Raw genomic sequence first — 12,822 nt, 5'->3', positions numbered from 1 at the left:
CAATCTTGATCCTCCTGGAACTCAGATTGCAAATGCCTTAGCCGACCAGGTGCTCAGGAGCAGCAGCAGCAGAAGGCCATTGCTTTCACCTCCTGCATGTGAGCTCCCAAAGGCACCTGGTGGGCCACTGCAAGTAGCAGAGGGCTGGACTAGATGGACTCTGGTCTGATCCAGCAGGCTAGTTCTTATGTTCTTATGTTCTTATGAGGCTTTAGCCATCATGACAACTGTGGGAAACAGGCTGCTGGTCTGGACTGAACCCTTGGTCTGATCCAGCAGGACGGCTCTCGTGCCCTCACAGTTGTGACCCAGGGAAATCCCTTTCGTTTCCATTCCTCCCACAAGTCCCCTCTCATCAAGCTGGTTCCCAATGGGGTGCTCGTGGGCACCATGTTTGCCCACCAGCACCTTTTCTGTGTCTACCAAATGTCGGTGGGGCTCTGGCCCGACAATGTTTCCGATTGGCAAATAAAGATCCCTGCGCTTGGGCTTCCTGTGTGTGTGTTTCATTCAAGCCACAAAACCTGGGTGAGAATTCCAAATGTTCCCCACAGGCTCAAAAGGTTTGGGGACCCCTGAGCTAGCAGGACCCTCTCCCCCCCGCCTTCAAAGATACCCATCTTCAGAGGTGGGATCCAGCAGGTTCTCACAGGTTCCCGAGAGTAGGTTACTAATTATTTGTGTGTGCCGAGAGGGGGTTACTAATTGGTGATTTTGCCATGTGATTTTTGCCTTAGTTACGCCCCTCCTCTCAGCAGTAGCATGTAGAACTTGAAGCAGTCTAGCAGGAGGTGTGCATCGGATGCATGGCAGCCTGCTTCTGCGCGCATCTCGCTTCCCCGCCTGGGACCAGCGCAGCGGCTGCATCCTTGCCACAGCCCCGCCCAGGAATGCCCCACCCCCGGAATGCCTGGCCACGCCCCTGCTGTGCCCAGCCCAGCCCCATTGGTGCTACGCCACAGTTTGAATCCCACCACCATGGGAACCTGTTACTAAAATTTTTGGATCCCACCACTGCCCATCTTCATTCCCACTTTCCCAACCTACCGTTGTTATGCCCTTCACAAAGGAGCTGCAGAAACCGAAAGAGGTCCTGGGTGAACAAGTCGTCCGACATCACCTTCTCTCCTAGAACAGGGCAGGGGGAAAAGGAAGAGACAGAACTGGCCAACGTTAGCATGAGCCACATGGGCAATGGAAAGGAGGAAGGGCAAAAGGCGGCCGGGGTGGGGCGGAGGATGCAGTTAGTGCAAACGGGGATTCTCCAACACTGGGCACAAGAAGGGGAGATGCGTTCGACCAGGCAACCCATCCTTCCAAAAACCCTCCCGGCACATCAATCAGGGGTTCAATCCTGCAGACCTTCCTCGGGGCTCAGCTCTCATTGACTCCGCTCAATAAAGAATGGTCAGATTTCAAGATGAGGAAAACGGGACCACAGCTGGCAGCCTCAGTGGAAACTCCCAGGAGCAAAAGGGAAGCAAGAGCCAATCTGCATTTTAAGCAGAATGAGATGGGAGAATAAAGCCATCGGGATTTGGGTCCATTTCCATTTCAGGTGACGGGCTGCACTTTCAACGAGGTCCAAACAAGGAAAGCCCCGCCCTGTAAGCGGACAATTTATATGGCAGGGAGAAACCCGATCCCCAGTAAGTTACTTCAATTTCAATTTTCAATTTCCAATTTTCAATTTTAACCTTTAATGGCATATAAATTATTGGCATGTTTCCATTTAAAAGAAGAAAACATTTAAAACATTTAAATACGGGTGTTTAAAATGCTTTCCAAGAATTTAGCCACTGCTAAGGTGATCGATGGATTACAGTCACTTAGCAGAAAGCGAGTGGTCCGGAACTTGGAGTGCTCAAGTCTTGGAAGTAACAAAGGGTGAATTAAAATTATGCGCAGGTTACTGTGAAGACAGCATTCAAGAAGGATATGAGTTGTGGTTTCTATAGATCCACATCCGCAACGGCATAGTCTCTGGTGTTTAGGGATCTGGAGGTATCTCCCTGAGGTTTCCGCTGATGGAAAAATGTTGAGGCGTGCGAGCATGAATGCACGGCGTTGGTTAATGGATAGCAGTAAGTTACTTTATAACAGGGGTTTACAATCTGCGGCTCTCCAGATGTTCATGGACCACAATTCCCCTCAGCCCCTGCCAGCATGGCCAATTGGACATGCTGGCAGGGGCTGATGGGATTTGTAGTCCATGAACATCTGGAGAGCCGCAGGTGGCAGACCCCTGGAATAGATGGTTCTCTCTCTGATTTTCCTGGACCAGCAAGTCCAGGACCAGCAAGTCTTATGTAGTCATAAGAGCTGACTTCTTTTAGACATCTCCAACTGGGCCATGGTTTCGTATGACAGAGCATTCCACCATGTTGGGACCAGGGCCAAAAACACCCTAGCCCTGGTGAGGACAGCCAGATATCTTTGGGCTAGCCCAGGGGTCTGCAACCTGCCCCCCCCCCCGCCCCCCCCCCCCCCCCCCCGCCCCCCCCCCCCCCCCCCCCCCCCCCCCCCCCCCCCCCCCCCCTCCCCCCCCCCCCCCCGCCCCCACCCCCGCCCCCCCCCCCCCCCCCCCACCCCTCGCCCCCCCCCCCCTCCCCCCCCCCCACCCCCCCCCCCCCCCCCCCCCCCCCCACCCCCACCCCCCCCCCCCCCCACCCCCCCCCCCCCCCCCCCCCCCCCCCCCCCACCCCCCCCCCCCCCCACCCCCCCCCCCCCCCACCCCCCCCCCCCCCCACCCCCCCCCCCCCCCACCCCCCCCCCCCCCCACCCCCCCCCCCCCCCACCCCCCCCCCCCCCCACCCCCCCCCCCCCCCACCCCCCCCCCCCCCCACCCCCCCCCCCCCCCACCCCCCCCCCCCCCCACCCCCCCCCCCCCCCACCCCCCCCCCCCCCCACCCCCCCCCCCCCCCACCCCCCCCCCCCCCCACCCCCCCCCCCCCCCACCCCCCCCCCCCCCCACCCCCCCCCCCCCCCACCCCCCCCCCCCCCCACCCCCCCCCCCCCCCACCCCCCCCCCCCCCCACCCCCCCCCCCCCCCACCCCCCCCCCCCCCCACCCCCCCCCCCCCCCACCCCCCCCCCCCCCCACCCCCCCCCCCCCCCACCCCCCCCCCCCCCCACCCCCCCCCCCCCCCACCCCCCCCCCCCCCCACCCCCCCCCCCCCCCACCCCCCCCCCCCCCCACCCCCCCCCCCCCCCACCCCCCCCCCCCCCCACCCCCCCCCCCCCCCACCCCCCCCCCCCCCCACCCCCCCCCCCCCCCACCCCCCCCCCCCCCCACCCCCCCCCCCCCCCACCCCCCCCCCCCCCCACCCCCCCCCCCCCCCACCCCCCCCCCCCCCCACCCCCCCCCCCCCCCACCCCCCCCCCCCCCCACCCCCCCCCCCCCCCACCCCCCCCCCCCCCCACCCCCCCCCCCCCCCACCCCCCCCCCCCCCCACCCCCCCCCCCCCCCACCCCCCCCCCCCCCCACCCCCCCCCCCCCCCACCCCCCCCCCCCCCCACCCCCCCCCCCCCCCACCCCCCCCCCCCCCCACCCCCCCCCCCCCCCACCCCCCCCCCCCCCCACCCCCCCCCCCCCCCACCCCCCCCCCCCCCCACCCCCCCCCCCCCCCACCCCCCCCCCCCCCCACCCCCCCCCCCCCCCACCCCCCCCCCCCCCCACCCCCCCCCCCCCCCACCCCCCCCCCCCCCCACCCCCCCCCCCCCCCACCCCCCCCCCCCCCCACCCCCCCCCCCCCCCACCCCCCCCCCCCCCCACCCCCCCCCCCCCCCACCCCCCCCCCCCCCCACCCCCCCCCCCCCCCACCCCCCCCCCCCCCCACCCCCCCCCCCCCCCACCCCCCCCCCCCCCCACCCCCCCCCCCCCCCACCCCCCCCCCCCCCCACCCCCCCCCCCCCCCACCCCCCCCCCCCCCCACCCCCCCCCCCCCCCACCCCCCCCCCCCCCCACCCCCCCCCCCCCCCACCCCCCCCCCCCCCCACCCCCCCCCCCCCCCACCCCCCCCCCCCCCCACCCCCCCCCCCCCCCACCCCCCCCCCCCCCCACCCCCCCCCCCCCCCACCCCCCCCCCCCCCCACCCCCCCCCCCCCCCACCCCCCCCCCCCCCCACCCCCCCCCCCCCCCACCCCCCCCCCCCCCCACCCCCCCCCCCCCCCACCCCCCCCCCCCCCCACCCCCCCCCCCCCCCACCCCCCCCCCCCCCCACCCCCCCCCCCCCCCACCCCCCCCCCCCCCCACCCCCCCCCCCCCCCACCCCCCCCCCCCCCCACCCCCCCCCCCCCCCACCCCCCCCCCCCCCCACCCCCCCCCCCCCCCACCCCCCCCCCCCCCCACCCCCCCCCCCCCCCACCCCCCCCCCCCCCCACCCCCCCCCCCCCCCACCCCCCCCCCCCCCCACCCCCCCCCCCCCCCACCCCCCCCCCCCCCCACCCCCCCCCCCCCCCACCCCCCCCCCCCCCCACCCCCCCCCCCCCCCACCCCCCCCCCCCCCCACCCCCCCCCCCCCCCACCCCCCCCCCCCCCCACCCCCCCCCCCCCCCACCCCCCCCCCCCCCCACCCCCCCCCCCCCCCACCCCCCCCCCCCCCCACCCCCCCCCCCCCCCACCCCCCCCCCCCCCCACCCCCCCCCCCCCCCACCCCCCCCCCCCCCCACCCCCCCCCCCCCCCACCCCCCCCCCCCCCCACCCCCCCCCCCCCCCACCCCCCCCCCCCCCCACCCCCCCCCCCCCCCACCCCCCCCCCCCCCCACCCCCCCCCCCCCCCACCCCCCCCCCCCCCCACCCCCCCCCCCCCCCACCCCCCCCCCCCCCCACCCCCCCCCCCCCCCACCCCCCCCCCCCCCCACCCCCCCCCCCCCCCACCCCCCCCCCCCCCCACCCCCCCCCCCCCCCACCCCCCCCCCCCCCCACCCCCCCCCCCCCCCACCCCCCCCCCCCCCCACCCCCCCCCCCCCCCACCCCCCCCCCCCCCCACCCCCCCCCCCCCCCACCCCCCCCCCCCCCCACCCCCCCCCCCCCCCACCCCCCCCCCCCCCCACCCCCCCCCCCCCCCACCCCCCCCCCCCCCCACCCCCCCCCCCCCCCACCCCCCCCCCCCCCCACCCCCCCCCCCCCCCACCCCCCCCCCCCCCCACCCCCCCCCCCCCCCACCCCCCCCCCCCCCCACCCCCCCCCCCCCCCACCCCCCCCCCCCCCCACCCCCCCCCCCCCCCACCCCCCCCCCCCCCCACCCCCCCCCCCCCCCACCCCCCCCCCCCCCCACCCCCCCCCCCCCCCACCCCCCCCCCCCCCCACCCCCCCCCCCCCCCACCCCCCCCCCCCCCCACCCCCCCCCCCCCCCACCCCCCCCCCCCCCCACCCCCCCCCCCCCCCACCCCCCCCCCCCCCCACCCCCCCCCCCCCCCACCCCCCCCCCCCCCCACCCCCCCCCCCCCCCACCCCCCCCCCCCCCCACCCCCCCCCCCCCCCACCCCCCCCCCCCCCCACCCCCCCCCCCCCCCACCCCCCCCCCCCCCCACCCCCCCCCCCCCCCACCCCCCCCCCCCCCCACCCCCCCCCCCCCCCACCCCCCCCCCCCCCCACCCCCCCCCCCCCCCACCCCCCCCCCCCCCCACCCCCCCCCCCCCCCACCCCCCCCCCCCCCCACCCCCCCCCCCCCCCACCCCCCCCCCCCCCCACCCCCCCCCCCCCCCACCCCCCCCCCCCCCCACCCCCCCCCCCCCCCACCCCCCCCCCCCCCCACCCCCCCCCCCCCCCACCCCCCCCCCCCCCCACCCCCCCCCCCCCCCACCCCCCCCCCCCCCCACCCCCCCCCCCCCCCACCCCCCCCCCCCCCCACCCCCCCCCCCCCCCACCCCCCCCCCCCCCCACCCCCCCCCCCCCCCACCCCCCCCCCCCCCCACCCCCCCCCCCCCCCACCCCCCCCCCCCCCCACCCCCCCCCCCCCCCACCCCCCCCCCCCCCCACCCCCCCCCCCCCCCACCCCCCCCCCCCCCCACCCCCCCCCCCCCCCACCCCCCCCCCCCCCCACCCCCCCCCCCCCCCACCCCCCCCCCCCCCCACCCCCCCCCCCCCCCACCCCCCCCCCCCCCCACCCCCCCCCCCCCCCACCCCCCCCCCCCCCCACCCCCCCCCCCCCCCACCCCCCCCCCCCCCCACCCCCCCCCCCCCCCACCCCCCCCCCCCCCCACCCCCCCCCCCCCCCACCCCCCCCCCCCCCCACCCCCCCCCCCCCCCACCCCCCCCCCCCCCCACCCCCCCCCCCCCCCACCCCCCCCCCCCCCCACCCCCCCCCCCCCCCACCCCCCCCCCCCCCCACCCCCCCCCCCCCCCACCCCCCCCCCCCCCCACCCCCCCCCCCCCCCACCCCCCCCCCCCCCCACCCCCCCCCCCCCCCACCCCCCCCCCCCCCCACCCCCCCCCCCCCCCACCCCCCCCCCCCCCCACCCCCCCCCCCCCCCACCCCCCCCCCCCCCCACCCCCCCCCCCCCCCACCCCCCCCCCCCCCCACCCCCCCCCCCCCCCACCCCCCCCCCCCCCCACCCCCCCCCCCCCCCACCCCCCCCCCCCCCCACCCCCCCCCCCCCCCACCCCCCCCCCCCCCCACCCCCCCCCCCCCCCACCCCCCCCCCCCCCCACCCCCCCCCCCCCCCACCCCCCCCCCCCCCCACCCCCCCCCCCCCCCACCCCCCCCCCCCCCCACCCCCCCCCCCCCCCACCCCCCCCCCCCCCCACCCCCCCCCCCCCCCACCCCCCCCCCCCCCCACCCCCCCCCCCCCCCACCCCCCCCCCCCCCCACCCCCCCCCCCCCCCACCCCCCCCCCCCCCCACCCCCCCCCCCCCCCACCCCCCCCCCCCCCCACCCCCCCCCCCCCCCACCCCCCCCCCCCCCCACCCCCCCCCCCCCCCACCCCCCCCCCCCCCCACCCCCCCCCCCCCCCACCCCCCCCCCCCCCCACCCCCCCCCCCCCCCACCCCCCCCCCCCCCCACCCCCCCCCCCCCCCACCCCCCCCCCCCCCCACCCCCCCCCCCCCCCACCCCCCCCCCCCCCCACCCCCCCCCCCCCCCACCCCCCCCCCCCCCCACCCCCCCCCCCCCCCACCCCCCCCCCCCCCCACCCCCCCCCCCCCCCACCCCCCCCCCCCCCCACCCCCCCCCCCCCCCACCCCCCCCCCCCCCCACCCCCCCCCCCCCCCACCCCCCCCCCCCCCCACCCCCCCCCCCCCCCACCCCCCCCCCCCCCCACCCCCCCCCCCCCCCACCCCCCCCCCCCCCCACCCCCCCCCCCCCCCACCCCCCCCCCCCCCCACCCCCCCCCCCCCCCACCCCCCCCCCCCCCCACCCCCCCCCCCCCCCACCCCCCCCCCCCCCCACCCCCCCCCCCCCCCACCCCCCCCCCCCCCCACCCCCCCCCCCCCCCACCCCCCCCCCCCCCCACCCCCCCCCCCCCCCACCCCCCCCCCCCCCCACCCCCCCCCCCCCCCACCCCCCCCCCCCCCCACCCCCCCCCCCCCCCACCCCCCCCCCCCCCCACCCCCCCCCCCCCCCACCCCCCCCCCCCCCCACCCCCCCCCCCCCCCACCCCCCCCCCCCCCCACCCCCCCCCCCCCCCACCCCCCCCCCCCCCCACCCCCCCCCCCCCCCACCCCCCCCCCCCCCCACCCCCCCCCCCCCCCACCCCCCCCCCCCCCCACCCCCCCCCCCCCCCACCCCCCCCCCCCCCCACCCCCCCCCCCCCCCACCCCCCCCCCCCCCCACCCCCCCCCCCCCCCACCCCCCCCCCCCCCCACCCCCCCCCCCCCCCACCCCCCCCCCCCCCCACCCCCCCCCCCCCCCACCCCCCCCCCCCCCCACCCCCCCCCCCCCCCACCCCCCCCCCCCCCCACCCCCCCCCCCCCCCACCCCCCCCCCCCCCCACCCCCCCCCCCCCCCACCCCCCCCCCCCCCCACCCCCCCCCCCCCCCACCCCCCCCCCCCCCCACCCCCCCCCCCCCCCACCCCCCCCCCCCCCCACCCCCCCCCCCCCCCACCCCCCCCCCCCCCCACCCCCCCCCCCCCCCACCCCCCCCCCCCCCCACCCCCCCCCCCCCCCACCCCCCCCCCCCCCCACCCCCCCCCCCCCCCACCCCCCCCCCCCCCCACCCCCCCCCCCCCCCACCCCCCCCCCCCCCCACCCCCCCCCCCCCCCACCCCCCCCCCCCCCCACCCCCCCCCCCCCCCACCCCCCCCCCCCCCCACCCCCCCCCCCCCCCACCCCCCCCCCCCCCCACCCCCCCCCCCCCCCACCCCCCCCCCCCCCCACCCCCCCCCCCCCCCACCCCCCCCCCCCCCCACCCCCCCCCCCCCCCACCCCCCCCCCCCCCCACCCCCCCCCCCCCCCACCCCCCCCCCCCCCCACCCCCCCCCCCCCCCACCCCCCCCCCCCCCCACCCCCCCCCCCCCCCACCCCCCCCCCCCCCCACCCCCCCCCCCCCCCACCCCCCCCCCCCCCCACCCCCCCCCCCCCCCACCCCCCCCCCCCCCCACCCCCCCCCCCCCCCACCCCCCCCCCCCCCCACCCCCCCCCCCCCCCACCCCCCCCCCCCCCCACCCCCCCCCCCCCCCACCCCCCCCCCCCCCCACCCCCCCCCCCCCCCACCCCCCCCCCCCCCCACCCCCCCCCCCCCCCACCCCCCCCCCCCCCCACCCCCCCCCCCCCCCACCCCCCCCCCCCCCCACCCCCCCCCCCCCCCACCCCCCCCCCCCCCCACCCCCCCCCCCCCCCACCCCCCCCCCCCCCCACCCCCCCCCCCCCCCACCCCCCCCCCCCCCCACCCCCCCCCCCCCCCACCCCCCCCCCCCCCCACCCCCCCCCCCCCCCACCCCCCCCCCCCCCCACCCCCCCCCCCCCCCACCCCCCCCCCCCCCCACCCCCCCCCCCCCCCACCCCCCCCCCCCCCCACCCCCCCCCCCCCCCACCCCCCCCCCCCCCCACCCCCCCCCCCCCCCACCCCCCCCCCCCCCCACCCCCCCCCCCCCCCACCCCCCCCCCCCCCCACCCCCCCCCCCCCCCACCCCCCCCCCCCCCCACCCCCCCCCCCCCCCACCCCCCCCCCCCCCCACCCCCCCCCCCCCCCACCCCCCCCCCCCCCCACCCCCCCCCCCCCCCACCCCCCCCCCCCCCCACCCCCCCCCCCCCCCACCCCCCCCCCCCCCCACCCCCCCCCCCCCCCACCCCCCCCCCCCCCCACCCCCCCCCCCCCCCACCCCCCCCCCCCCCCACCCCCCCCCCCCCCCACCCCCCCCCCCCCCCACCCCCCCCCCCCCCCACCCCCCCCCCCCCCCACCCCCCCCCCCCCCCACCCCCCCCCCCCCCCACCCCCCCCCCCCCCCACCCCCCCCCCCCCCCACCCCCCCCCCCCCCCACCCCCCCCCCCCCCCACCCCCCCCCCCCCCCACCCCCCCCCCCCCCCACCCCCCCCCCCCCCCACCCCCCCCCCCCCCCACCCCCCCCCCCCCCCACCCCCCCCCCCCCCCACCCCCCCCCCCCCCCACCCCCCCCCCCCCCCACCCCCCCCCCCCCCCACCCCCCCCCCCCCCCACCCCCCCCCCCCCCCACCCCCCCCCCCCCCCACCCCCCCCCCCCCCCACCCCCCCCCCCCCCCACCCCCCCCCCCCCCCACCCCCCCCCCCCCCCACCCCCCCCCCCCCCCACCCCCCCCCCCCCCCACCCCCCCCCCCCCCCACCCCCCCCCCCCCCCACCCCCCCCCCCCCCCACCCCCCCCCCCCCCCACCCCCCCCCCCCCCCACCCCCCCCCCCCCCCACCCCCCCCCCCCCCCACCCCCCCCCCCCCCCACCCCCCCCCCCCCCCACCCCCCCCCCCCCCCACCCCCCCCCCCCCCCACCCCCCCCCCCCCCCACCCCCCCCCCCCCCCACCCCCCCCCCCCCCCACCCCCCCCCCCCCCCACCCCCCCCCCCCCCCACCCCCCCCCCCCCCCACCCCCCCCCCCCCCCACCCCCCCCCCCCCCCACCCCCCCCCCCCCCCACCCCCCCCCCCCCCCACCCCCCCCCCCCCCCACCCCCCCCCCCCCCCACCCCCCCCCCCCCCCACCCCCCCCCCCCCCCACCCCCCCCCCCCCCCACCCCCCCCCCCCCCCACCCCCCCCCCCCCCCACCCCCCCCCCCCCCCACCCCCCCCCCCCCCCACCCCCCCCCCCCCCCACCCCCCCCCCCCCCCACCCCCCCCCCCCCCCACCCCCCCCCCCCCCCACCCCCCCCCCCCCCCACCCCCCCCCCCCCCCACCCCCCCCCCCCCCCACCCCCCCCCCCCCCCACCCCCCCCCCCCCCCACCCCCCCCCCCCCCCACCCCCCCCCCCCCCCACCCCCCCCCCCCCCCACCCCCCCCCCCCCCCACCCCCCCCCCCCCCCACCCCCCCCCCCCCCCACCCCCCCCCCCCCCCACCCCCCCCCCCCCCCACCCCCCCCCCCCCCCACCCCCCCCCCCCCCCACCCCCCCCCCCCCCCACCCCCCCCCCCCCCCACCCCCCCCCCCCCCCACCCCCCCCCCCCCCCACCCCCCCCCCCCCCCACCCCCCCCCCCCCCCACCCCCCCCCCCCCCCACCCCCCCCCCCCCCCACCCCCCCCCCCCCCCACCCCCCCCCCCCCCCACCCCCCCCCCCCCCCACCCCCCCCCCCCCCCACCCCCCCCCCCCCCCACCCCCCCCCCCCCCCACCCCCCCCCCCCCCCACCCCCCCCCCCCCCCACCCCCCCCCCCCCCCACCCCCCCCCCCCCCCACCCCCCCCCCCCCCCACCCCCCCCCCCCCCCACCCCCCCCCCCCCCCACCCCCCCCCCCCCCCACCCCCCCCCCCCCCCACCCCCCCCCCCCCCCACCCCCCCCCCCCCCCACCCCCCCCCCCCCCCACCCCCCCCCCCCCCCACCCCCCCCCCCCCCCACCCCCCCCCCCCCCCACCCCCCCCCCCCCCCACCCCCCCCCCCCCCCACCCCCCCCCCCCCCCACCCCCCCCCCCCCCCACCCCCCCCCCCCCCCACCCCCCCCCCCCCCCACCCCCCCCCCCCCCCACCCCCCCCCCCCCCCACCCCCCCCCCCCCCCACCCCCCCCCCCCCCCACCCCCCCCCCCCCCCACCCCCCCCCCCCCCCACCCCCCCCCCCCCCCACCCCCCCCCCCCCCCACCCCCCCCCCCCCCCACCCCCCCCCCCCCCCACCCCCCCCCCCCCCCACCCCCCCCCCCCCCCACCCCCCCCCCCCCCCACCCCCCCCCCCCCCCACCCCCCCCCCCCCCCACCCCCCCCCCCCCCCACCCCCCCCCCCCCCCACCCCCCCCCCCCCCCACCCCCCCCCCCCCCCACCCCCCCCCCCCCCCACCCCCCCCCCCCCCCACCCCCCCCCCCCCCCACCCCCCCCCCCCCCCACCCCCCCCCCCCCCCACCCCCCCCCCCCCCCACCCCCCCCCCCCCCCACCCCCCCCCCCCCCCACCCCCCCCCCCCCCCACCCCCCCCCCCCCCCACCCCCCCCCCCCCCCACCCCCCCCCCCCCCCACCCCCCCCCCCCCCCACCCCCCCCCCCCCCCACCCCCCCCCCCCCCCACCCCCCCCCCCCCCCACCCCCCCCCCCCCCCACCCCCCCCCCCCCCCACCCCCCCCCCCCCCCACCCCCCCCCCCCCCCACCCCCCCCCCCCCCCACCCCCCCCCCCCCCCACCCCCCCCCCCCCCCACCCCCCCCCCCCCCCACCCCCCCCCCCCCCCACCCCCCCCCCCCCCCACCCCCCCCCCCCCCCACCCCCCCCCCCCCCCACCCCCCCCCCCCCCCACCCCCCCCCCCCCCCACCCCCCCCCCCCCCCACCCCCCCCCCCCCCCACCCCCCCCCCCCCCCACCCCCCCCCCCCCCCACCCCCCCCCCCCCCCACCCCCCCCCCCCCCCACCCCCCCCCCCCCCCACCCCCCCCCCCCCCCACCCCCCCCCCCCCCCACCCCCCCCCCCCCCCACCCCCCCCCCCCCCCACCCCCCCCCCCCCCCACCCCCCCCCCCCCCCACCCCCCCCCCCCCCCACCCCCCCCCCCCCCCACCCCCCCCCCCCCCCACCCCCCCCCCCCCCCACCCCCCCCCCCCCCCACCCCCCCCCCCCCCCACCCCCCCCCCCCCCCACCCCCCCCCCCCCCCACCCCCCCCCCCCCCCACCCCCCCCCCCCCCCACCCCCCCCCCCCCCCACCCCCCCCCCCCCCCACCCCCCCCCCCCCCCACCCCCCCCCCCCCCCACCCCCCCCCCCCCCCACCCCCCCCCCCCCCCACCCCCCCCCCCCCCCACCCCCCCCCCCCCCCACCCCCCCCCCCCCCCACCCCCCCCCCCCCCCACCCCCCCCCCCCCCCACCCCCCCCCCCCCCCACCCCCCCCCCCCCCCACCCCCCCCCCCCCCCACCCCCCCCCCCCCCCACCCCCCCCCCCCCCCACCCCCCCCCCCCCCCACCCCCCCCCCCCCCCACCCCCCCCCCCCCCCACCCCCCCCCCCCCCCACCCCCCCCCCCCCCCACCCCCCCCCCCCCCCACCCCCCCCCCCCCCCACCCCCCCCCCCCCCCACCCCCCCCCCCCCCCACCCCCCCCCCCCCCCACCCCCCCCCCCCCCCACCCCCCCCCCCCCCCACCCCCCCCCCCCCCCACCCCCCCCCCCCCCCACCCCCCCCCCCCCCCACCCCCCCCCCCCCCCACCCCCCCCCCCCCCCACCCCCCCCCCCCCCCACCCCCCCCCCCCCCCACCCCCCCCCCCCCCCACCCCCCCCCCCCCCCACCCCCCCCC

General features: G+C 85.6%; 1 protein-coding gene across 1 annotated transcript in view; it reads right to left on the bottom strand.

The window, feature by feature from the left end:
* The window catches only part of LOC125435542 (ryanodine receptor 1-like), a 105,176-nt gene that overhangs the window by 52,959 nt on the left and 39,395 nt on the right, over positions 1–12,822 (bottom strand). Inside the window, 1 exon segment of the mRNA XM_048501736.1 lies at positions 1,048–1,313. Within this exon segment, the coding sequence (XP_048357693.1) occupies positions 1,048–1,313 (266 nt within the window).

This window comes from Sphaerodactylus townsendi, linkage group LG06 (assembly GCF_021028975.2).
Source record: "Sphaerodactylus townsendi isolate TG3544 linkage group LG06, MPM_Stown_v2.3, whole genome shotgun sequence".
Lineage (NCBI taxonomy): Eukaryota > Metazoa > Chordata > Lepidosauria > Squamata > Sphaerodactylidae > Sphaerodactylus > Sphaerodactylus townsendi.
Note: the sequence above shows the minus strand (reverse complement) of the source record. Positions and strands in the feature narration are given on the sequence as shown.